The sequence below is a fragment of the Chamaea fasciata genome, unplaced genomic scaffold (genome assembly GCF_029207755.1).
Source record: "Chamaea fasciata isolate MVZ Bird 193981 ecotype frontalis unplaced genomic scaffold, bChaFas1.0.hap1 SCAF_9, whole genome shotgun sequence".
In the NCBI taxonomy this organism is placed as follows: domain Eukaryota; kingdom Metazoa; phylum Chordata; class Aves; order Passeriformes; family Sylviidae; genus Chamaea; species Chamaea fasciata.
In genome coordinates, this window is record NW_027094094.1 from 24,731,411 (window position 1) to 24,756,278 (window position 24,868).

At 41.2% G+C, this 24,868-nt stretch overlaps 1 protein-coding gene and 1 long non-coding RNA gene across 6 annotated transcripts in view; one reads left to right on the forward strand and one right to left on the reverse strand.

Annotated features, from left to right (window-relative positions):
- LOC136294090 (uncharacterized) overlaps positions 1-24,868 on the forward strand; it is a 209,836-nt gene that overhangs the window by 31,131 nt on the left and 153,837 nt on the right. The gene's annotated exons all lie outside the window — the stretch shown is intronic.
- The window catches only part of RASGEF1A (RasGEF domain family member 1A), a 151,520-nt gene that overhangs the window by 24,069 nt on the left and 102,583 nt on the right, over positions 1-24,868 (reverse strand). The window contains exon 1 of one of the 4 annotated variants that reach the window (XM_066191536.1): positions 24,015-24,127. The exons of 2 other annotated variants lie outside the window; for them this stretch is intronic. In XM_066191536.1, the coding sequence (XP_066047633.1) occupies positions 24,015-24,032 (18 nt within the window). In that variant the 5' untranslated portion in view covers positions 24,033-24,127. Of the gene's footprint in view, positions 1-581; positions 2,066-24,014; positions 24,128-24,868 lie in introns of those variants that run through there. One more of the 4 variants, XM_066191537.1, reaches the window with a different exon arrangement.

Below are 24,868 nucleotides of genomic sequence, written 5' to 3' on the forward strand. Positions count from 1 at the left end.
AAACCCCCGCTGAAACGATGCTTTAGCGGGAAACGTACCCCGCTTTTGCCATCGAGCCTTTTAAACTCCTTTAAGGCGTTCATTGTTGCATCAGTTTGGTTTTTAAAGACCCCCCAGGGGCGCAGCCCGTACCGCTCCCCGCCGCCCTGGCTCTCCCACCAGGGCTGGCCGCTGCATCCTGCGGTGCCACCCCGCTCCCGGGGCCAGCCGGGGGCTCGCTCGGGGATGTCCCCGCGGGGAGAACAACGGCCGCCGCCGGGCACAGCCGGGGCGCGCTGCGCCGCTGCCGCCCGCGATCCTGGGGCGCTGCCCGCGCCCCCAGCCGCGCTCCTCGGGCGGGGAGCGCTGCGGCGCAGCCCCGGCAGCACCTGCCGCCCGCTGCGCCCTCCCGTCCGCCCCGGACACCGCCGCTGCCGGGAGCCGGCGTCCTCCGCCGCAGGGGCAGCTCCGCGCCAAACCCACCCGCGCCTTCCACGCTTACGGGGCTCCCGCTGGGCGGCACCGCGGCGCCGTGTCCCCCCGGAGCCCGCAGGTGGCGGGCGGGGCGGCTCCGGCAGCGGCGGCCCCGGCGCGGCGCTTACCCTCATCTTCCTGGGCGCCGCGCTCCCCCGGCGGCGCGGGCGGCGGCCCCGCGGCTCTGACAGCTCCGCCGCCGCCCGCGCCGCGCTCCCGCCGCGCCTGACGTCACGGCCGCCGCGGCGCCCCGTTGGCTGAGCGGCGGCGGGGCCCGTTCAAACGGGGCCGGGCCCGTTCAAACGGGGCCGCGCCCGCGGAGCCGGGACGCCTTTCTTCTGTCAACACATGGTCTTTACGCTTCCCTTCGGGTGGGGGGCTTGGTTGTTCCCTCCCCCACCAGCACCTTTTTTTTTCGTTTGTTTGTTTGTTTTTTCTCTTTTCTGTGTTTTTCCTCCCCAGATACACTCAGGTTCTCCAGCCACCCGCCCCCCCGTCCTTTCCGCCCGCAGCAGTGCGCGGGTCCGTGCGCGCTCCCCCCGCGGGTGCCGGTGCGCGCTCCCGGGGCCGCCCCGTCCGCGGGCAGAGCCGCGGGACGCGCTGCTCCGGAACCGCGGCCGCCCAGCCCTCCCCGCTGATAATTGCTTTTTATTCTTCTCTCGGTCGGAGTTGTTTCCCTCTTCTAGCTGCCTGAGCCACTCATGTGATAGCCCTGGGCTTGTCCCAAGCCGGAGGGCTGACGCGGGACCAGCCCCTGTTGTGTCACGCACGGGCACGGGTCTTGTCTGGAATCTGATCTCCCATGGAAAGGCTCCGAGGTGCATCCAGCCGCCCCACAGAGTCCCTCACCTGTACCCAGGACCAGCTGAGAGCTGCCATCTTTGCAGCCTTTTCCCACACAAGCAAATCTTTCCCGTCCTGTTGTTCGTTTTACTTAAATTGAGGTGGTTTAGCAGTTGCTGCGTTGTCTCTAGTCATTAACTAAATTTATTTTTGTTATTAATATCATTTATTTAATTGCTGTTTGAATATTGAGTAGAAGCCTTCACTGGTTTCCATGGTGATTAATGTAGGAAAAGCCTTTTTGGAAGTAGGTATGCCAGCTCTAGGTAGGTGGGCACGGCAAATGAATTTGGGCACATGCACGTACTCAGGAGTGTAAGGAATAGGTTCATGATTGCTCACAATTTGAGGACAAGCACTGTCATCCATCCTAAACATGCAGTAATTTTAGAAGGATGTGTAGCTACTCATCATCTTTACTGCTTGCTTACTAAATTCCTTCTTGGTTTCTGAATTCTAACAGTTCTGCTGTAGAGATTATTTTCCTTATTTTAAATGACGTTTTTCTTTTAAACAACTACCAGAAAAGTCACGGTTTCCCCCCCTGCCAAGTTCGCCTTGCTATTAGTCTCAATCCTAATCCAATCTCTTAGCTGTACTCTACAACCTTTAGAGTGTGAAGGTGCTGCAGCAGACCTGATGCCTGTTTATATCGAGGCTTTCCTCAGTTCCAGCCCCCTGCCTGCCTTGGTCACCGAGCAAGTTCCAGGCAGCAGTCCCTGATTGGAATCCAGTGTCTGACCTGCTGCACTGCCACGTTAGGACCTTACTGTGTAATGCCACAGGAGGGTGAGGGACAAGTTTTGTTAAGCCTTCTTCAAACATATTGAAGTTCTTTATAACAAGTTATCAAAAGCAGATGGTAAGAATTTGTAGGCTATCACTGTATAACATGATAATATTTCTTTCTGAATAAGATCTTTCAATACCTCATCTAGTGTTTACGGCTAAGAACAATACCAGCATGGCTAAGAACAACACCAGCAAGCCTGCAAATAAGTATGCATGTAAAACAGGTTTTGGATTTCATCCTGTTTCTGTGCTAATCTGTTTTCCCACCTTACTCAAACATTTGCTGAGACTTGTAGAAGAATATGTCCATTAATCTTAGCAAAACATACCTAGTTAATTGAGCTCTAGTCACAGATTCAATCTGTTGTAAAAACAACTCCCGATCTTTTTGTTTGTTTGGGGTTTTGTTGGTTTTATTGACATCAGAAACTAGATCTGTCCTGTCACTGGAACTAAGAAATGTAGGAATTAAGAAATATGCCAAGAGAGTTAAGGAAAGCTATGCTAGCTGGGCATGCTCTTTCTCCTTTGGGACATAAATCTATACTGTGGTGTTTTTCCATATTTCTCCATTCAGTAGTCCAGCAGAGTCTGTTTAGACTTTTATTGTATGTATATGTAAAGGAGCATATGTGTGTATATTTCTTGTTTATATACATACCTAGGTATGTGTATACAAATGTTGAGGGGTGTGTTAGGATAAAAGTTCAGGGAAATGTCTTTTTTTCCTTTCCTAGGATACATGATGCTTGGTTTTGGGGACACTGGATTGTGCAGTCTTGTTGGAAAGATAGTTTTTACAAATCAGAGGAGCTGGAGGCCTAAATTCAGCTTGTACAGCATGTAACAGATGAATCATGTTATCATTTTATTTCATTTCCCCTTCTGTAAAGTATGGATGATGACCTTTAGCTATCTATATTCTGGGTGTTGAAATCTGTTGATACAGAAACTCTCTGAGGTCTAATTGTTTTTGAAGTTATGTAAGTTCTGTTCCTCAGCAAATTGCTTGCATTTTGAAGATGTTTCCATCAGGCATTGCCTCATGTTACTGGTGGGTGGACCCTGGAGCAAGTTTAATCAGCAGAGCCTGTACTCGTTCTGTAGCTTGCTTTTGAAGCAACACTGCTGTGGTTCACTTGAGCTGGTCAGAGCAGCATCTTGCTGCAGAGTGAGTCAGCAGCAGCCACGCCGTGACTGTCTCAACCTTCAAGGTTGCTTCAGCCTCTCTCACACTGCCTAACATCCCCCTAACACATTCCATTATCTTATGATTAACGACCTGGGTTGACACTTGCAGTATTTGGGTTCTATTCCTGCTTGTGCTGTGGACACTTGACTGATAAATTTTTTAATCCCACTGTGCCCTTAGTACTCACGGTATGTGTGTATGATTAGTATTCAGCTGTGAGATGCTGATAAGGATATTTTCACGCTGTTGCGCTTACTTTGTATGTTTTTATATTTGGGCAGTGAGTTTTTGCTTTGTTGTGTTGGAATACAGTTTCCTAGTACAGTCACATCTCATCTTCAGTGGAAAATTGCTGCTCAATAGCTTGGTAAAAACAAGAAATTTTAGCAAAGAAAAGTGAGTGAAAATGAAGGAGAGAACAGTTTGAGAGTGAAGATTATAAAGAGAGGGAAGAAGTTTGACTTTTTTCCACTTGTCTTACATAACAGCATTTTGGAAAAAAATTGTTCAAATGTGCCTGTGTGTATATTTAAAATGTAATTGTACCTAGGAAAAGTCAGTCATTACAAATGTCATTAATGCTGATCTGAGGCTATAAAGCCAATTACGAACGGACTCTCCTAGAAATGCTGTCCTTGGAACTTTCATTGTCAAGCTACTCGAGTCACCTGCTTGGTCAACTTCCACACAAGTCTGTTAATAATAAACATTTGGTTTCATTTAACAGAGTATGTCAACATGCTTTAAAGCCCCAGAGTTTGCGCTGAAGGCAGTAGAGAAGGACAAAGCCACAGAAACAGGCACTGCAGATGAACCTAATTGTGTATGGCACTGTTCATAGTGGTGATTAAATACCAACATAGGATCGAGTCTTCATCTGTCCCTTCCCACCCTTTTATGCACGCAGTAGGATGAATACAGCACATTGCTTAGGTCTTTGAAGCACTGCTGGGTTTATGCCTACCCTTGTTTCTTACTTGGAGGGCAGTCTGAACCGTTACTCAGAGATCTCCAGGCCTTGCAAGTGGTTAGGGTATAGAAAGTGACTGTGTTTGCATGTTATGTTCTCTTTCCCTGGTCCATCACACCCACAGAGCAGTACGGAAGCCCTGCTGTATGCCCTCCACCTTTACAGGTGTAGTTACAGCAGAGTGTTCTGCTTCTTGCCATGGTGGAAGGCTTTAAGGCATATACAAACTCATACTGTCATTTGGAATTCAAAAAACCAATGCTATATTAAAAATGTGCATTTTATTCATGGGTTTTATGGATTGATGGCCTTGGGTGTAGACTGAACCCTTTTATCTGGACTTGGGATAAGGAATTTGTCCAGGAAATGCCATTAAACTCCGCAACAATGGCCTTAGCTAGGGCATTTGCATGGACACATGTTGGTATGGACAATTTGAAAGACTAATTTAAGGATCAGAATGTAGTTTGAGCTTCAAAGCCACAGGTGGCTGTCTCCAGGGAACATTTGGCTTCTGGTCTTATTTGTAGGGCTGAACAAGTGCTCAAGATTTCCTTGTTGTACACAATTTTTAAGATTTGAAAGCTGTTCTCAAACCACTTTTAGATGAATTTGAAGACTTCTAAATTTCAGAGATTCATGCTGCAGAATAACTTGATGGCACATTAATAACTTGGCAGCAGATGGGAGTGGGAGGAATGAGTTTCAAATAGTGGTTCTGAACTGAGGAAAGCTTTATGAGCTTGAAGCAAGGGTGAACATGCTAGCCAGCAGTCTGTGCTTATTACTGACCATGCCTTTGTCTCCCTCTCTCTGACCTGGGGCATGAGGCATCTTTCCACACAATAGTTTTGTCAGAGCCAATGGGTTTGAAAATGGCATTTTCCATTTTGAAAATGTTTTGCTGAAGAGCTTCTGACCAGGTCTACCCCTTAGGTGTCCAGCAATTTTAAGAGCAAACCAAGATGAAAATATAGGAGCAGCTTAAGGTGGGGTTTGTTTTTCTGTCTGTTTTTAGTTCTACCTGAAAGGGAAAACTGGTTGTGAAAATTCTGTTCTGTATCTTCGGAGCAAATTGCGTTTTCACTGGCATAAGTCAGCTCTGTGACACCACTGAGGATAAGTCTTTGCTGGGCAGTGTGAAGCAGATTTTTCCCTGATGCTTGGTACTGTAGCTCCCTCTTGGACTGAAAGGAAAGGTCTTCCGCAGGATTTAAAGAGGGCATGGTGCTAATCCCCAGGTATTTTTGTGCCTTTGCCAAAATAACAGATTTAACATAACCTGACACAAGTTGCGGGTGATACTGGTGTGTGGTTGTTAATTAATGACTGAGATTTTAATGGTTGTATTGGCACTGCTGCTGAAAAAATTTCATTAGTAGTCTGTTTGATTCCTGGTTTTCATTGATACTCAAGTCCTAGCAATCTGTAATTTTTAGGAATTATCTTGCCTGCTGATTAAGACTTAAGGTACATTCAGTTGGGAAACAACTGGATCATTCAGCTTTGATTAAATAAAATACAAATATAAAAGGTTGATGCTTTGCATTAAGGATGTTAGAAGAGATCCCTTAGAGGAGTCTGAGGACCTCAGCTCATTTAAAGGCAGAGGGGAGTTAGAGAGTGAATTAAAAGAAAAGATCTCAGAGAAAGATGTAGGCTGGGCCTTCTCTGCTTAGAGGAGCTGCTGAAACTTGTCACACATAAATGGCAATTTGTGTGTTTTCAGGAGCTGATGGAGCCTTCTCATTTTTTTTTTTAAGAAAGGGCAGAAAAGGCACAAAACCCCCCTTATTTAGCTGCTTTTAATGTTTGTGATTCAGTCTGATTTTGACTCCAGCAAGGAACAACAGAGGCATGTTGACGTAATATGCGCTCTTTATATTAATTTTATCCCAGGCCTTTTTAAGTTGACTGTTTAAAAACAACTGCTATTCTATTTTAAATGGGGCTCAAGTTTGGGTTCAAGATGGAGGAGGTCTGGACATATCGTAGCTGGTGTGTCCTTTACTTGCATATTCATGCTTGCTGTGACACCAGCAATTCCAAGCCTGTGCCACTGAGCAGAAAGGGGAAATCAATTATGCCAAGAAGGGAGCATGTACATACATCAGCAGTTTGGTGCCCAGGGGAAGAAAAATCTGCATGTCTGCTGATGTCAATCTTCTTGATATGGTATTTTTGTAAATGCACGTGGGTTGCTATTTCTTTTTAACTAGCTCAACAAAAAATAAGTTTATTTTTAGTGTTATAAGCTTCGGGGCATCACAATTAACAGATCAAAATTGCCAGTTTGATTAGTCAACCTTCTGTTTGCTTTAGCAGAAACTATGACAGTGACATTATTAGCATTCCCACAGGTATTTTGGAAGATTCATTATGATCAGTCATGGTATCCATTTTTTAGCCCCTAATTTTCATTCTCTTTGGTCCTACCGATTTTATTTTTCAGCTGATAGAGAGAAATTCTAGGCTGATGAGCTCATTTGCAGTAATTCACCTGCAGCTATGTTAGTTTAAAAGCATTTCTATTAAACATGTGATGTGTCTTGTCTTACCTGAATTACTGCAGGTAATTCAGTTCCCATGAACATCTATTGCTTGGACTCCTTTTGCTGATGCTGCCAAGAAGTTCATCAGCAGTTTTTGGGGGAATTTTACAGTGGTCTGAAGTCTCCTCATTTTTCAGGGCTCTTAACTGCTGTTGGTTTAATTCTAATGGCTTTATTTGGAATAGAATCAAGGTGTGATAGTCTTGACGATATCTTGAGGAAAAGATATGGCGAAGTATTGCAAAAGTAGTTAAATATGGTTTAATTTTAGAAAGAGGCTGCCACCAAATTCAATATTCAAAATTAATTTTTAAGGAAGCATTTTGATGACTAACAAGAGCAAGTGAACAAATGGATGAGCTCCCAAGCCTACTTAGTTTTATCTCTAAGCACTTTTCTATCACCTACAGTGACTTTGGGCATAGTTAGGGAAGGACTGACACTGTCACATCACAAACTGTGTATTGAATTGGTGCTGGGTAGTACAGAACAGAGATTATTGTTTCGTATATATGTATTTTTTTCCTTTTTTACATATCCTAGGACACAGTCTCAGACCATTCAAGCATAAACTATTGAATGTGAAGCTCTAAAATAGCATGGCTCTATGTGGTCAAATTTGCACTGGGTTAAGCTGAGGACTGTTCTGCAGGTGAACAAACTTCCTGCTGTAGATACATAAATGTTGACAGTAAAAAATAATAATAAAAAAATCAATTATTTACCTGTGTGCTAGTGATATTAACTGAACAATTACTTAATCTTCTGTTTTGCTAAAGCATCTTGACGTGAATCAGTCACAAGGTTCACATGACTGAGCTACTTTGGCCCAAACCTTTGTGACAGTATCGTTGTAAGGACATAAATGTAAGTGTACTCTAAATAAAGGATTTACTATCTTCCTGGAGTTTTTCTTTTCCCGGTGGTCTGTGCTGGTCAAGCCACAATTCAAATAGCTGATGATGAAAAAACAGCGTGCTCTTTGAACCTGTTTGCTTTGTCTTTTAGGGCTGACACTCACCTGAAAGCTGGCTAAGTCAAAGGATTAACAAGCTTCAAGAATTTCTAGTTGTATATTTTTTTTAAGGGCAAGGGGAGCACTTATATTTTTGTCAGGAGGATATTATTGGGTTTTTCACTCTTTCCTCTGCCTTTTTTGGGTTCTTTGTGCCGGAATTAAAAATCATTTAGGGAAGTTGTTTAATTATTTTTACTTAAATTTTACAATTTATATTCTTCTGCCTTCTTACCAGAAGAAGAATCAAATGGCATAAAACAAACACAGTGAATTCAAGAGCCACGTATGTTTTGATGAGTCTGGATTTCAACCCTACAGCTGCTGCTGTGGCATGAAACAGATGTCGTGTCAGCCAGCAACTTCAAAGGGGATTCCCTAGGCAGGAGCATGTGGGAATCTTAAAACTGATCCTATTTCCCCAGGGGGAGCTTGTTCCTTCTGTTGCTCACTTGTGTTCCCCGTTAGGCTCTGTTCTCGGGTCTGCAAAAGCTGTGCACACCATGGGCACAGCATGGTCTAGTTCAGGTTTAGAGACTTGTTTTAAGGTTGTCTGTGGGTGGATTTCTCTGTTTTGAGGGTGTTTTTTTGTTTGTTAGTTTTGTTGGGTTTTTTGTTTTGTTTTTGTTTAAGGGGGTTGGTTGGTTGGTTTTGGCTTTTTATTTTCATTTTTGCAGGGATGCCAAAGCTCCCTAAAATCCATGGTCATGTTAGTAAAGGATTTTTTAGAATGTATCTCAGAAGTCTGTAATCTCTGTAGAAATTGGGAAGTACTGTAGTGGTTGATGCTATTTTTCCTGCATTTCCTGCTTTCCTAACTACCTTTTCTTCTCCAGAGCTACACAAGGTAGAAACAGATTCAGTCAGTATAGCTGAGGACAGAAACTGTAGAGATGTATGCTGGGTTTGTGAAATGAACAGCTGTCTCTAAGACGTGGCTGCCATAAATGTAATAAAGCATTAAATGGTGTTCAGAAGTGAGATCTGCACTTGCCCAGGAAAATATAGTCAGCTCTTTTGTTTAGTTTTCTCTCTGCAAAGTTTTGAAACAATTACACAGAACTCTACATACAAACTGTAAAGTGTTATGTAAAGCTCATACACACACACACACGTTGCATAAATACTAAAATACGTAAAAAATATTTCAATTATTTTGGATAGCAAGAATGAAAACAATTCTAAGCATTTATTTCATTTCCCTGCCATCCTGTCCCTCCCTGGTGCTTCTGTGTATCCTGAACTGATAGTTACCTACTGTTTGACTGATATTTGAGCTGGTGGTTTAAAAGTAAAAGCTTTCCATGTCTTGGCAGATTTCCTGGCCACTCTATTCATAATGCCTTTAACTTTCCCAATTAAATGAGATTTTTGGCCAGGCAGATCCCTCATACTTCTTTAAAATTTGTATTCATGAAAAAAACTGCAAAGTGCCTTGCCCTCAGATGAAGCTGCTTAAGCATAATGTCTTTACAGTGTTGGAGTACTGATTGTTAATTTGGGAATGTTCACTGAAAATCAGATTGTTTCTCTTGTGTAGGAGACTAGTTCCCTATGAGTATTTTATAATTTCCTCTTTTCTCACTTGCAGCTCTCACAGAATATGTGCATGGCAAAGATGAGCTAGAAATCCTAAACTTACAAGACATCCCACAGGGAGTTGATTCAGACCTAATAATACCGAAGTAAAAAAAAATACAGCTTGCTTCATGTGAAGTGTTGCAAATGCATTAAGTTATTTAAACGGTTATCTTTGCAAATTCTTTAAAAAAATCTAGCCCAATTTCAATTAGGGAGATCTAAAATGCTCTATTGTGTGTTTTCAGCATAAATGTTTTATAGATTTACATATCACAACCATTTTCTACCTAAGATAGTATATTCCATCCTTTTATGTTGTTCTAAGAATAATTAGAACTATAATATAAAGCATTATAGACAAAATTCTCCCATGATTACCCACCAGCGTGCATCAAATCCCCCTGACAAGAAGGCTGAGGAATTTCATGTCATATTATACCTTGTGCAAAACCAGTCCAGAAAAGGGGGTGTATCACATTGTAACTACTGCTATGTTCCTTATTGGATCTGCTGTTTCTTTGGTATAAAAATTGGGTGATGCTGGAGAAATTTGAGACCACGGAGGCACTCAAGTGTTGGCATTTTAAACACCTGTGTTGTGAGTTGAGCACAGTCTTGCTGCATGCCCTTGGTGGATGAAGTTAAACACCTACCCCCTCTCACACCTACGTCTATTGAAGTAAAGAAGGGTTTGTTCAAGTGGAGCAGTTGGTTCTAGAAATGGAATAGTAATTTTAAAGCAAAAGATGAAAAGCACTGACTATGATAGTGCTTTTTATTGGTGGTTATATTCTAAAGTAAAAGAAAGTCTTTAATGGCCCTAGCACTGTATGATGCATAATAATTCATATTAGCTAGTAAATTAATTAACTTTTTAATTGGATATTCTATGAATTTGTTGAAATGGCTGCTTTATGTTTTGCAGTTCCCAGGGAGTCTATTGAGAGAAATAATTTTGTTGTTGTTGTTGCAAAAGCTTGTTTACTGCTTCTAAAAATCTAGAGAACATCGATTGTTTTTTGTAATTGCTTCATTTTTATGGTTTGCAAAATACTGGCAGACTTAAACTGAGGTTGGTGAAGGAAGGCAACACAGGATTTCAACAAGGGTGTCTGTAAATAACCATACAGAAACCAGGGCACAAACCATAAAAGCTCATTTCTGGCCTGTTGTCTGCTCCCCTTGTCAAAACTGTGAATAACAAGTCACTGAGCCTGGGTGCCAACCACTGCTTTAACTGCCACTGCCCACACTTCCACAACTCTGGAGACAGCAAAGCGAGTCAAGGAAAACAGGTCTCTGATAAGAGTCCAAAAGCCAAAGAAGCAGCCATATCTGTCTCCTCATTCCTACAATCTGCACTATCATGATGATCATCTGAGCTCCAATCTTCACAGAATCCACAAAATAAAGTAGAATTACAGGAATATAAGGCAAATGTGGAATGCTCACCCCATATCTTTTTCTGTAATGTAGCACAGACATCCAAGCAAAAACAGCTTACCCAACTATAGGAGCATGTACTACTTGAAAGATTTTATTCTTTAATTAAAATGCCAGATTGTCAGGAAAATTTCCCAATGAATGGAAATAGCCTGCTTAAGCACCCTTTGATCTGAGCTGGTGCTTATCTCTGTGTTGGCTGATGAAACTTTCAAGATATGTGTTTTGCCTTGGTATTGACTCCTAGGGTGCTATAGTAAATGACAAGATTTTGGCATGGTTATTTCTTTAAAAAAAAACCCTCCTTAAAAAAAAAAGAATTTTCATATGGAACTTTGTCTTCTGATTTTATCCCAAAAACATTAGAATTTCATCTGAAAACAATTTATAATCTGTCACCAGCCCCTGCTTTGGCATGTGTTTTGTTAATTGAACTTCTGAGAATGTGAAATTCCAATGTGTCTAAGGAAGCAGTGTGGCTTACCTGGTTCACATATTCACAGCTAAGCTAAACTCTCATCTTTATTCTGTGCAGCATTGCCATTTCTACTAAAACCTGATCCATTATTCATAACTGCTTCTAATTTTGGCCTAACTTTGAACTGGAGATAATTGGAATGTCTCCAATTGTCTCATATGTTCATACATCAAAGAGCATCAGTTCAGAAGTTAGCATTGTTCTTGTGGTATATGTATGTGCATGTTTTAAAGAGTGAGGAAATACTGTTTGGTTAGTGATACTGGGATATTCTGCTTTCTTCTTTCAAAAATAAATGGTAATAAATTTGTAATCTTAGGGAAGGGGTGCCATAGGTTATCATGTCCAATGCTGCAGATCTGAGTATTAGTACCAAAGTTCTTAGAGGCAACAGAACTCATCTAAGTGACCCCAAGTAAAGATTAATGTGCAATGTTACTTAATCTCTCCTTTCCCTTTGGTGCTGCTTGTGATCACAAGTCCCTGTTTTCATTACTGAGCAAAATGATCTGATCTTTTTATTATTACTATTTTCCTTATTTTTCCTTCCTCTATATTGTATTGATACACTTGGGTCAAAGTCTGATTCTGCATATATTTTTTTTTTTTCAAATGCAGATAAAAATTACCTCACCAAGAGCAAAAATTAAAAGATTTTGCTATTTTTTTTCCTAAACTCTGGATAGGCTATCTCTGTAAAAGTGACTGCTAATAGTCTACACACCTAGGAGCTCCACTGAATCAAGCACAGCACTCCAAATGTTACAGCACCGAAGTTTCATCCCAGGTTGATACAAACAGGAAGTATTTAGATTTATCTTGAAGTTCCCCATTCGGTTTCCTGCCAAGATCTCTGCTCAGTTTAGAAGATAACCAAAGTTTTTACAGACCAGAAGCAGTTGATATCTCTTCACTGGCAACAGATAAAAACTAGCAAAATACAGTTTGATCAGTGAGGTTTTGTCTGTCTTTCTCTCCACATGAAAAAAATAACCTTTGTTAGAAATGGCCAGAGTCCTTAAACCTGAGCTAAGTAATCTGCTCACTTCCCTGATTGCTTTGAGGAGCATTCCTGTACAGCTATGGCAAATGTCCCAGCATAATTTTTCATATCCTCTCAGTGATAATTTGTGCTCAGTTTTCAGCTGCAAAGGACTAAAAGAACATTTCAAGCCCACACAAAGTCTGACGAGAGCTCGTGACTGTCTACAATTTGGAACAGCAGGCTGCGTGTTCCCTGTTGCAGCAGGGAAGATGGTCAGGATTTGGTTTATTTAGGGTTTCTTTTTTAGCATTATTAAAATACAGCTGAAATCTACCAGAAAAAAAAAATTAGAAAACCGGTAATTATTTTTTTTTTCCAGTTCCGTGCTAGCAGATTAAATAATTTGGTAAGATTATAAGAAAGTAAGAGGGTAAAGGTGGATTGAAAATGCAGTTTACTTCTTAACATGTTGGTGAATAAGGAGAGAAAAATCGGCCCAGGAAAGGCCTCACTCACCTTGTAAGCTTTTAACCTTTCCCTGCAGGCCTGTCCTGCCAATCCCCTGAAGTCCCATGCTCAGCTACCAGCATTTTTTGCTACCCATCTTTTCCTTCCCCTCCTCCAGCCATCTTCTTGCCCCTTCCCCCCACTTCCTATTAAAAGGAAAGCCACTGAGAGCCCATAAGTAGCAGACTGATGCTTTCAATCAAAGGGGAGAGCTGAATAGCCTCCACTCAGAGCGAGTCCAGCGGATCTGGAGTCAGGGCCCCTTCATTAATGAGAAAGGAATCTGTTCACCTTCTGAAATCTTTCAGCACTCCCTCAAGCTGCCTGAACCACACAACTTGTGTTTCTCATAAACTTCCCCACTGTGACCACAGTTCCTTTTCTCTCATGCTCTCCTCCGTCTCTTGAAAACTAAATATGCAAAGGTAATTTCCCTGCTCTTGCTGGGTCCGCGATGTTTCCTTGCTCAATAGGACATGCCATTTCAAACTAATTTCTTTCCCTGGCCCCTAAATCCTTGGTTTCAGTGAAAACAAAATATCTGGGCTTAGAATTATATGCAAGAAAACATTTGCATCAGGCTTGCCAGACATCTGTGCAGTACAGGTCCAAACACTGGTTTTGATTCTCAGGCTCAGTGGTTTCCACTGGCAGTTTTTTCATTTAAACATCTTGTTTCAGTTCACACCAGCTGAGTTTTGTCTTGAGTTTTTAGGGGGTACAACAAACCCTGGAAATTCAAATGCAGTGCTCAACTGAAACAGCTGTCCTTTCTTTATATCCAAACTACATTACCACCTAAGATGCTAAATCATCCTTTCCTCCAGAAACTTTCCTCAGCTTTGATGAAAACCTCATAAACCTAGCATGGTACCTGCTTGGTTTGGGAATGTTTTATTAGCTCATTTTTAAACTAAGTCTATATCATGAATATAAATATGTGCCACATCAGGAATTGCATAATTTCATTTCACATGTTGTCAGAAACAAAGAGGTATTCTTTGTCATTATTTAATTTTTTTCCTGTACTTATGCTGTCCATAACATGAAAGGAATGGTTACTGTCAATAAGGGAATAAAGGAGAATAAAGCAGTGGGGAAAGACATCATATGGGATTTCTGTGAGAGGCACAGAGCAAGCATCCAGTCGTTATTCTGTGGAGGGTCCTAATACTTTGGTCTGGGGAAAAATGTGTTGGTAGCACTCCTGCTATGATCACAGAGGTAAATATAAGTGACTTTTCTTGTTACAGGTGTGGGGGAAGATGCATTGTACATAGGAATGTGAATGGAAAAGGAATGGGACTTGATCAGAAATGGGTGCTTCATAGATGCAGTGTTGCTGAGCGTTGGTTTAGGCTTTGATAGTACTTTTGACATGAGGTAGTTTCAGTTCTCATTCTTATTTGGAAACAGTTATGCTCAAAATTCAGACTGAATAGCCAAATTCAGACTTCTTTTGGTCTTTAGATCCATTCTACTTCAAGAGTTGTAATTTTCTATTAATGCATAACAGATAGTGAACATTTTTTCTGTTAATCTGCCTTGTGGAACCATGTAGTATGACTTTTCCTACTGAGAAAGAGAAAATAGTTTTGATTGTTGAGTTCTGTTTGTTATTTTATGTTGCTGTTACACACAGCTCAGGGATATAGTGACTGACTGAATCTGAAAATCTGAGTGAAAAGTAACAGAATTCTTGAATAAGAAGAGATACCTTGTCAAAACAAGCCCTGTGCAATAAAGATTTCCACAGCAGAAAAGAACAAGGTGAGAATGTACAACTGGAATACTGTCTATGGGATGTTAATTGCTGTGGGTGCTGATTGCTTGCTAATTTAAACAGATACTGTGAGTGCTCAGGACTAGCATATGAAATGCTGGCAGTAGCTTTCTCTGCCTGCCCATCATGTAAAAGAATATTTTTTGATTGGAATTAGAGATGTAGCTCTAAGATTATGGGCACAACTGTGTTTCCCTCTTCTCCCCTTCCACTTAGTTGGGCTTTTTTCATGCCTTAAATAACTTAATTGAAAATTGAAAATAATTGGGTCAGAACACAGGGACAAGGGCATCAGCAGCAGCAGTGCTGTAGCAGTGAGTTCAGCTCCTGATGCATCAGGAAATGTGCCAAACAGTGTCAGCTTGTTGTGACTCAACCACTGGCACACCAACAGACCAGCAGGGGTTCCTGGTGCCAGTGGTGAATACCCTTAGGGCTCCTGTGTGTGCTCCTACCCTGCTCTTCCAGCTGTGACAGTGCCTGCTGGCAGCCTCCTGAGCAGCAGTAGAGGAGAGGAGTTTGCTTCTGCTCTGCAGGTTTGGTTTTACACTGGCAGGCTTTTCTCTCCTTGCCATCATCTCAAGGCAGAGCAGGATGCTGCTGCCTGCCAGGACACACTGTGCTCAGGCTGTGCCCTCTGAGTGCTCCTGTGACCCAGCCCCAGGGCTGCCCAGATGGCTCTCCCACCCCACAGTCCTCCTTGCTTCTCTCTGCCCTTTGAAGAATTAAGAAATCAAAGTTTTAAGGTGCAGCACTCCTCCTCTCTCATTGCCTGGTTACTAGCACTGCTTTGAGAGGTAGCCAGGATTCCCTCGTACTTTAAAGAGACCACTGAGGCTCTGGGTTGGCTCTCCCAAGAGATCTACCCCCGAGGGATTGGTGTGCGCTGGTGTGCTTCAGGAGTGCCTTGGGGCCCTGCTGTGCCAAAGGCAGGCAGCCAGGGGGTCCTGATGCAGCCCCCCAAGCTCCTGGTGTTGCCTGTGGGGAACCTGGGGAAGGCAGAGGTGGAAGCAGCTCTCCTGGCTCATGCACTTGCTGCAAGGAGAGCCTGGCTGGCTTGGACCTCTCGCTAGTTTCTTCCTTGCCAAGTGCCATCTGAACATTTGCCTGCCATTTTGCAGCATTGCTTGGCCTCACCCCTCTGGAAGCACAGGGATTGTTTGAGTCCCCGTGGTGCAATGGCCTGCTTTTCTCAGGATTTTTTTCCAGATAGGATCACTAGGAAGAACAAAACTCCTAGGCACAGCTGAAGCTCCTTGCAGTGATTAAAACTTGTGCCTTGCACTAACAGCAAATGGCATGAGAAATTTCAAGGACTGCTTGATCGTGAACTGTTCCCTGCAGATGTGCCCAGAAGAAGTTTATTTAAAACTTGTGGTCCTATTTCAGTTTTCTGAGAGGAGCATTCAGGCTCTATTAAATTCTGCCAAATAGAAAATAAATTAAGTTTTAGTGTCATCTATCTTCTGTATTCTTATGATTTTAGAATTGATTAAAAACTTTTTTACTGTTACAGGGCCTGCTCAGAATTTTTCAGGTAGGCAAACACTGTGATCATTTGAATTATTTAAGGCTATGCTGTAACAGTTACCGGTTTACTTTTCTATTGCTATAAACTTCAGAAAAGGCTACGAGGGATAAAAGTTGTATCTGTTTATTCATACAGAACACCTCAGCAAGTCCCACTTTTTCCCCACAGGAAGGACCATCCTTAAAGCAATTTAAAATTTGGGGCTGTAAGCCCAGAGCCTTCTGGTTTGTTACCGCTGAGGTTAACGAGTCAAGGGTCACGGCATTAATCAGTGACTATGGTGCAGAACAGAGTTGCTAAACTTGAGGTGAAATTTGAGCTTGCTGTCACGGGAACAGAGTGGGGAAGGCAGCATTTGGGAAGAGCCAGCCTTACCCTGGCCAGGGGGAGAGCCCGGTAAGGGCACCTCTGCCTGGAGCACCGGTTTAGTGCTGATTGTATCTGTCTGTGTGTGTGTGTGTGCATGCTGCATTTAATCTTACTTTATGGATTTTCCTCTATCCTTTAACAAGTCTGCTGGAGTCTGTTCCCTAAATATTAATGTCAGTCATCACATACCTGATTATAGGTCTGAGTGGTGAGAAAGTACCAAAGAGTAAGGGCAAACTCCAGAACCCCTGAAGTTTCTGAGATGTTATCTTAGTCCACTGATGACTGATGCCCTAAATTCTTCTTTACTCAGTTCACAAGTTTTTTTTTTTTTTTAAACACAAAAAAACCCTAAAATAAAGGAGCTGTTAGCAGTGTGTACAGCTTTCACAGTACAGTTCTGAGTCATGATACTGGAAGGTGCAGAGCAGATATGTAATGCCTGTCAATTTGTTATTATTAATTACAAGAGAAGACTATTTCATGCAGAGTCTCTCTTTCTTTCATGCAGTCAGACAGCCTGACTTCTTCATTTTTATTGTTTAATTTGTGATCAAAACAGGAAGATGCTGCTTTTAAGTAATCTGTCTAAATTAACAGATTGTCATTTCTTTCTTTAGATACACAAATCAGATTTCATGGTCTCATTCATGGCAAAGCATCTTTTCTCCTGGGTATCACCAGTCTATAGGGAAAGTTATTACACTTTAATATAATTCCTGGAACATTATCACAGGGACTATAATTTTGCAAGAGGCAAAGCTTTAGTTGTTTACAGTCTGTTAAGCCATTTATTTACTGTGTGTTCTCACTCCTCCCTTAAGACCTTCAGAAATGAAAAATATAAGGCGATAGCAGTTCCTTTTCTCATTTAAGTATGCAAACATTGTTTTTGGAGCTTTTTTCTTTCTCCTGCGGCAAAAGCAAGGTCACAAGATAATATAAAATAATGTGTCTAAACAAGATTCTGGTTGTAATTTGAAAGCATTCAGTACTAGTTTTAGTCCTAAAATACATATGGATGCCCCATGGCACAAAGTAGAGAAACCTGGCAATTGCTTTAATTTGTCCCCAGTCTCTGTCCATAGACCTGGGCACAATGTAGAGGTCTGGTCCTACCCCACCTCAGCTTAGTGTGTTTCCTGCTGCTTTGCTATCCTTACTTGCCCATCTACTCCTAGTAGTGCAGCATTGTTCTTCTCATTTTGTGTGGTTATCAAAGCCAGTGATAGACGTTGTCCAGCTCTGTGTCTGCAGACACCAGCAGGTGAGATAAAGCTACCCTCAGTGTGGTAGGGCTATTCTGGTTTATGCTCAAACATCTAATTTGGCTAAAAGATTTGCATGGATTACTGAGATTTACAGTACCAGTTTTAGGATTCAGTTACTCTGTCTTTTAAGGAAGGCTATTACTTGAATTAAAAAAAAAACAAAAAACACCAACAACATGCATTTCTGTTATTGGTTGGTGGCAAAACCAGTAATGGGATGCCTACTGCTGATGTAGGAACCTGTACAGTTCCTGAAAACAAATTAAATTTTGCCCAGACTATTTCTAGATAGTATTTTCCTAACTTCTTGCCTTTTGGTCCACAAATTGTATTGCTTATGCAGATTACATTTATTTCAAGACCTGTTTCTCATTAAAAATATAAAATTAAAACATATCAGAAAAAAAATCAGACTTTTTTCAGTCTTCTATTTTTCACTGTCAGTTTTCCAAACTATTTCCTTCCTCAAGGGATTTAAATATATGAACTTCTAAATACAGAGATAGGCACTTTCTCTCCTCTTTCTTTTCTTTTCTTTTTCAGAGATTTATTTTTTCTTAGTGCCCGTAAGGCTGGAACCCTGGAGATTTGAAGCTTCTTTTATCCTCCAAAATGTCAGGAATTTCAAAGAAGTGAGTTCTGTACACTTCTTTTGACATGCTCTATAGTACTTTTCAAACTTGACTTGGAAGCTCTTTCTCTGCAGGTGAGAGGCAGTATGGGCAGAGGACACATTTATACCTTAAACTCTGGCTAAGACAATCACCAGGGCGAGTAAAGCACCCCGACACAAGCAAGCTGTGCCTAGTCCAAATGATTGACAAAAAATTTGCAGCTTCACCCTCTTCTTTCTGAAGTTTGCAAAGTATCAAACTCATACAGCTGAGAGGCAGCTTTAGGGTGCCTTGGCTTTCTGTTCCTTTAGTGGGAAGACACATTAGAAACCATCAAACAAAACCAACGGTGTCAAGTCTCTTTCTGTCCCAGTCTGTGACCTAGACAGAGCAAGAACTCTCAGCCTTCAGCTCAAGTAACTTGTTCTCCTTTCTGGGTTGCAAAGTACCAGGTGGCAGAGCCAGAGATTTGCCTAGGCTCATGTGCAGGGCTCCACCTCATCTCTTTGCTTAGGCCAGAAGATGATGGGGAGTGAAAGGAAGAGGCGAATGGGAATAAAATCTTCTTCCTGGTAACCAAAGCCAGCAGTGGTAATGAAGAGGGCCCAGTTGATAGGACAGGAGAGGAATGTAATTACTGCTGCCAAAGACAGCTGGGCCACATATTGGATTAGCATGGAGAAGGGATCAAGGCAGGGTGCACAGACCTGCTGGGGCAACACAGGACGGGTGGATGAGCTGGGAAAGCAGTGCATGTAAGAAGGGAATGCAGAAAAGAGGGTGAAGAAGTAGGAACACAGAAGTGGGACAAGGTCTGTCTAACACTAAAGCTATTTAAAACTTCTGAAAAGTTATTTGCTCCCACGTGTGCTGCATTTTACTTTCTTTGAGGAAAGAAAGGTTCTTCCCATGTTAATATGAATGAAGAGTTTCAATGCAAATGTCCACTTAGATTTCTGTCCTGTGTTCTGGGCAAAAATAGAGTTATGGGGTTTGGTAAACAAAAATATCTGTTTAATTTTTTTTTTTTTAGTTGTATATTATGGGGTTGAGGAATGGTTACTTTTTCCTTTTGGTTTGTGCTCAGGATTTCATAATTTTGTTATGTGTGTAGAGTACAGCTGTCATAGCATTTGGTTAATGGTTTAAGCAAGGGCATAAGTGTAACATAATTAGAGGAGATTATCTGATAATGCAGGAAGGGATCTTATGAATGTTTTTATTTGGGAGATGAACTATACCCTTCCAAAGGAAAAAAACTTCTAGTTCTGGCTGAAACGTCCTCCCACAATTTTCAGCCCTTAAAGCACAAAAACATTGATCTGCTATTCCTGGGCAATCCTCAGAATATTGCTTTCTTTACATCCCCAAGGTGCAAACCATAGTTTTTCCATGTAAAATCTGTTATTACATCTTAATTGAAGTCTGCACAGTTAACATACAGGTAAGATTTTGTAGAACATGAAGATATATTTTGTGAATTTATTGGGGCTTGGAGTAATATTTATGGGTATAGATAGATGCATCTCATTCAATTTAAATATCCTAGAGTGTGTTTAAAGCAAGTTTATTTAAAATAAATCCATAATCAAGTACTGTTCTTTCTCTGCTCACTCTTAATTTTTAAAGTCTTTTTCAATGGAGTGTTAATTGCTTGTCAAATCTTTCAGTATCATACAAAAAAATTCTATTATAAAAATACCTGGGATTATATTAAGAGAAACTCTGCTCCTTTTTTTCTGGGTGACAACAAGAATGACTTGTTTAAGAACAGGGTGAGAGGATTTCTAAGACTTAAAGGAATCTTAGCAGTTGTGAAAAGGATCAAAGCAGCAACCTGGAATATATATTTTCATATATATGTTTAAGAAATAACATTTTATGTAGAAGAAGGTGCTAGATGTCTTTTTTTTCCCCCCCTCTTGATACGATTTTTCTACTCCCATGAAAATAAAACAAGCAATCTAGGTGCAGTGTCCTGGCATGCTAAAATGGAATGAAATACACAGTTCTTGTTCTGCTTCATATTGCTGTATCCTTCAAAGCACACAAGAATCAAATTTGGAAGCTTTTGTTTCATGAGACCCTGAGATTTCCAGGTTATCACAGTGTATCATTTTCTGCCAGGGGTGTTACTGAGTGGGACAGATGTGCTACAGCTTCCCTCCTGCAAATAGGAATGTTTATTTTACTTATGGGATACTAGTTACTTAGCTGTCCTGTTTGACAAAGCTATGTAAAGGTAAGCAGAAGGAGGGAACACTTAGAAGAAAGGAAAATTCAAACCATAGGTTTGGTGCTGTCAGAGGGAGTGGGTGTTATCTGTGGGAGGTAAAGTTGTAGGTAAAAGGAGTGACATTTACTGAACTTATTCCTCAGGCTCCTTGTAGTTCAGCTGTGCCTACTGGTGGTATTTGTAAAGCAGCCCACATGTGAAAGAGGAAAAACTGACCTGGTACTGAAAACAGAAAAAAAAAAAAAAAAGAAATCTCCAACTTTCATTCTCTCTAAATATAAAAATATATTTAGCAATTCAGAATAGCCCTTTTTACCTTTGGAACTATCAAATCTGTCACAAAGCCCATGTCAACACAGAGCATGTATTGTATTAGAAGCATTTAATGCCAATTAGTAAAGCCTGTTGAAAATATAAGAACAGGTGTAGGGGTCTTTAGCTATTAACTGCTATGATTACATGGATGCCATATGGTTCAGCTGTGCAGTTCTCTGAACTGAACCTTCAGCTCTCCTGCAGGAGTGAAACACCTAAAACTACACACGCCATGGGAGACAATTGATACAAGGTTTGCTGCTCAGAGAGCAAACCAGTCCTCTCTTTATTTACTCTTTAAAATTTTGATAGGGAACATTAGCTAGGCAGAACTTTGACCATGTTGTTATTTACTCCAGTGAAAGAAATGAAAATGATGCCATTAAGCTCCTGGAGGTTGACTGCTGTGAAGGAGGTAATGTAATATGTAGTTGTCAAGTTTGGGATTAATGTATTAGGATGCATAGTTAGTAAAAATCAGTACTTGTCACATCTGGGTGAGTCCCATGAGCTATAACCATCTTGAACATCTCTATTGTTCCAGTCGTTTTCAATTTTGTTTCCTACTCTGCAGAATTTCCCAGGAGATGTGATGGGTCAGTAGCAGGCCAAAGATGGGCTTCAGACCTAATCTAATCAATATTGTGACAAACGTAATGAAAGGAGCTGTGTCACCTTGGAATCCCAGTAGGTTTTATCAGCTTTGCTCCTAATGGGATGTGACAGCAAAGCTGATCTGTGTCTCCTTAGGACAGGACAGAAGTTGTGCAAGGGCTGGGGCAAGGATGGCTGTGTGACAAAGGGTAACCTAAGTCCATGACAATTGCAGCTAAAGGTTGAAACCAGAGGTCCTGACAAGTTAAAGCATTAAATAGTTATCTTAATAACTTTCATTTTCAAGTGAAACCTATATTTTCAGATCCTCTAACATGTCATCTGCGTTAAAAAACAGTAACTTGTTCTGTTTCAATGGGGATGTTCTGAAGCTGGTTTCACAAATTAGAAGGCAGTGGTCACTGCCTTTACATATATTCCAAGCAAAGCACTTTCACTCCAGTTTCTGTAATGGCATTTTATTTTTACTTGCCCCTTTTTGCAGTCACATACATTAAGATTATTTGTCCCCCAGTATGTGACTTTAGCATGAGGCTAAAGTCAATGATTGCTTTTTTCCCTGGGATTTTCTCCCTTAGCACTTCTTTACCCTAAGTGTAGTGCTGCCTTGGTAGACTTCACTGATGCGTTCTGCTGTGCAATCTCAAATTTTTGTGTCCTTCTGGTTTTGGAACAGCAGCTTTGCTAAAATTTGTTTTTATAATAACTTCATGATCAGGATTGTATGTCCAACCAAAACTGACAAGTTTTCACCCTTAATTCTTATGATTCCTCTTTCTCTGCCCAGCTAGGTTCAACTACTCGCCTCGTCTGTTGCCTTTATAGTTTTTCTGTTCTTAAGTGTTGGCCCCATACTGCGATGCTCTGTCTAAAAAGGCATTTACTTGCTTTGTCTCTACCTTAACTTTCCCCCTCAAGATGAATGGCAATTACTGTCAAATTGTTCTCATGCCTAGAAATCCTGTGACATGTAGATCTCTTGAATATCTGGAAAGCTGCAGAGATATTTCCAAAGTAGCTATCAGTGTAGGACAAAAGTTCTTGAATATTATTCTGTCTTTTGGGGGAAGTAACCTTTAAAGTTTCCTGTGAAAATATACCAAGTTCTTCTCTACACATATGATTTTTTAATATGAAAACAAATGTTTTGTCATTTTTTGTAAGACCAAGTTGTTTCTCAGTCTCATTTTCAATTATTCAAGTTTTCTCATGAGGATTTCCATAAATTGCCTTGATATATAAATAGTGCAGCAAAGCTGCCTTATACTTTTTACTAATCCTGCAATTACATTCTGTAGAGCCTTTTTACTTTCCTTAATATGAAACTAAACCCTCCTCTCACCTACTGCTTTACATAACCAATGCACTAAGAATTATGGACATGACAGCTAAATCCAGCTTTTAAATCCCAGGCACAGTAGCTGTGTGCTGTTGCTGCTCAGTGTTTCTTTCTAATAAGCTGCACGCAGTGCAATATCTTATTAGTTAATTTGAAAATCGTTTCTCAAGGGATTGCATGACTTATGTGCATCAGGTCCCTAGCAATCCACTTAAAGCTTAAATGCACCAGACAGAGAAACTTAGCCCAAAATTGGATCTTTTTTGTTGCAGCAGAAACCTTTATGTCCCAGTAAAGTATCATGATAGTATTTTTGATGTAGCAGAATTAAAATGAAAACATCCCTTTGCAATTTTTTGAAAATAAAACCTATTTCTTTGATCTTACAGATTTTTGTTTATTCTGTTGCATAAGGTAATAGAAAGTGCATGTTGCAATTCAAATGCCCTGTTACTCTTGAAATTTCAGTGTTGCTGCTTAACTTGGGAAAAGAGGGACTGAGAGAAGTCTTTGGGAAAAAGTACCCATCTTTGCTGCAAATGTGAAACTTGATTACTGACGTTCTGGAAAGCATCACCTGAGTTTGGGATGGGTTGAGTCCAAAAGACAAATTCAAACATCCCTGCAAGAGATCTTTGATTCCGTGTTTATGATGGGGTGTCCTGCGTCATTTTAAACCTGCCTACACAATACTGAAACCATCTCACTTGGTGAATATTCATTCAAATCTGTGTTTTTCCCTCTTCTGTTACTCCCCTCCAGAGGAAAAAAAAAAAAAGTTCACAGTAACATGAAATATTAACCTCTTTTTCCATTTCTCCACACCACCACTGCATAAAGCTACCACCACGTAATCTTCCTTCTGGGTGTACCAATTCCTTACAAGTGACCTAATCATGCCCTAATGCACCAAATATCAGTGAATTTAGAACCTGCATCACAATTTTAAACATTTTTTCTCTGTAGCATAACATTAAATTACTTTATCACGCCCAGCTGTGCGTCTCTGGGTGGCTGAGCTCCACCATACCCAGCACAGAGTTACTGTCCCTCTAGTTTTCCTGGAGCTGTTCGTGTCTCCAGCAGAATGTGGAGCAGACAGAGGAGCCCATAGCACCGTGCAGACTTACCTGGCTCTCCAGGACCATGTCCTCTGCCAGCTGGGCACCCCGGAGCCTGTCCCTGCTGTGTGCTGCCGCAGGAGCCTGGAGCTGCTGTGCCGCTGCTCTGGCCACGCTGAGGCAAAGCGTGCGGGCAGTGAGGGCAGCCCATTATACCCAGGAAAGAACCTAAATAATGCGGAAGGTGCTGCACCAGAGGAAATTCTGAGTCTCAGCCCTCTATTACGTAGGTGTCATGTGCACTGGCTGGGGACTTCCCTGTCAGTCCTTAAGCCACAGCGAAAGCAGGGCTGTTCCGCTGTTGCCTCTGCCTTTGGGCTTAGAGGAATTGACGTGCTACTTAAGACCTGTGTACACATGTTGTGAAGGAAAGGAAGCAGATTTTGGGCATTTCTAACTGGCTGATTTCTTATATCATTGCTGCTAAAATTACTCCAAAATTCCTGTTTTGGTGTAGGATGACTTAATTTGTTGCTTTCTGGGGGTTTCTGTTGGTTCAGGTTCTTTGGCGGTTTTGTTTTGTTTTTCTTTTTAATATAAAATTCCTACAAAGCTACCTAGAAACTATTTACAATGTATTCTATGGAAATCTGACAGCTAAGATGTAACACTCTGGAATTAAACTTGTTTACTTTATTTCTTTTTAAAACAATTTTTGTTTGCCCATTCTTTGTACTTGATTTTTGCATGGTGATGTCCAATGCATACTAGAAATTCTTCAGAAGCTCATTTAAATCATACGGGAAGAATTGTAGATGTATTCTGTTTGGAGACCTGAATCAGTAATAAGAAATGAGAAATTCTCTCTATTCCATATATGTCAACAGTGTAAAATCTTTCAAGCAGAGGCAAATCAGTAAATA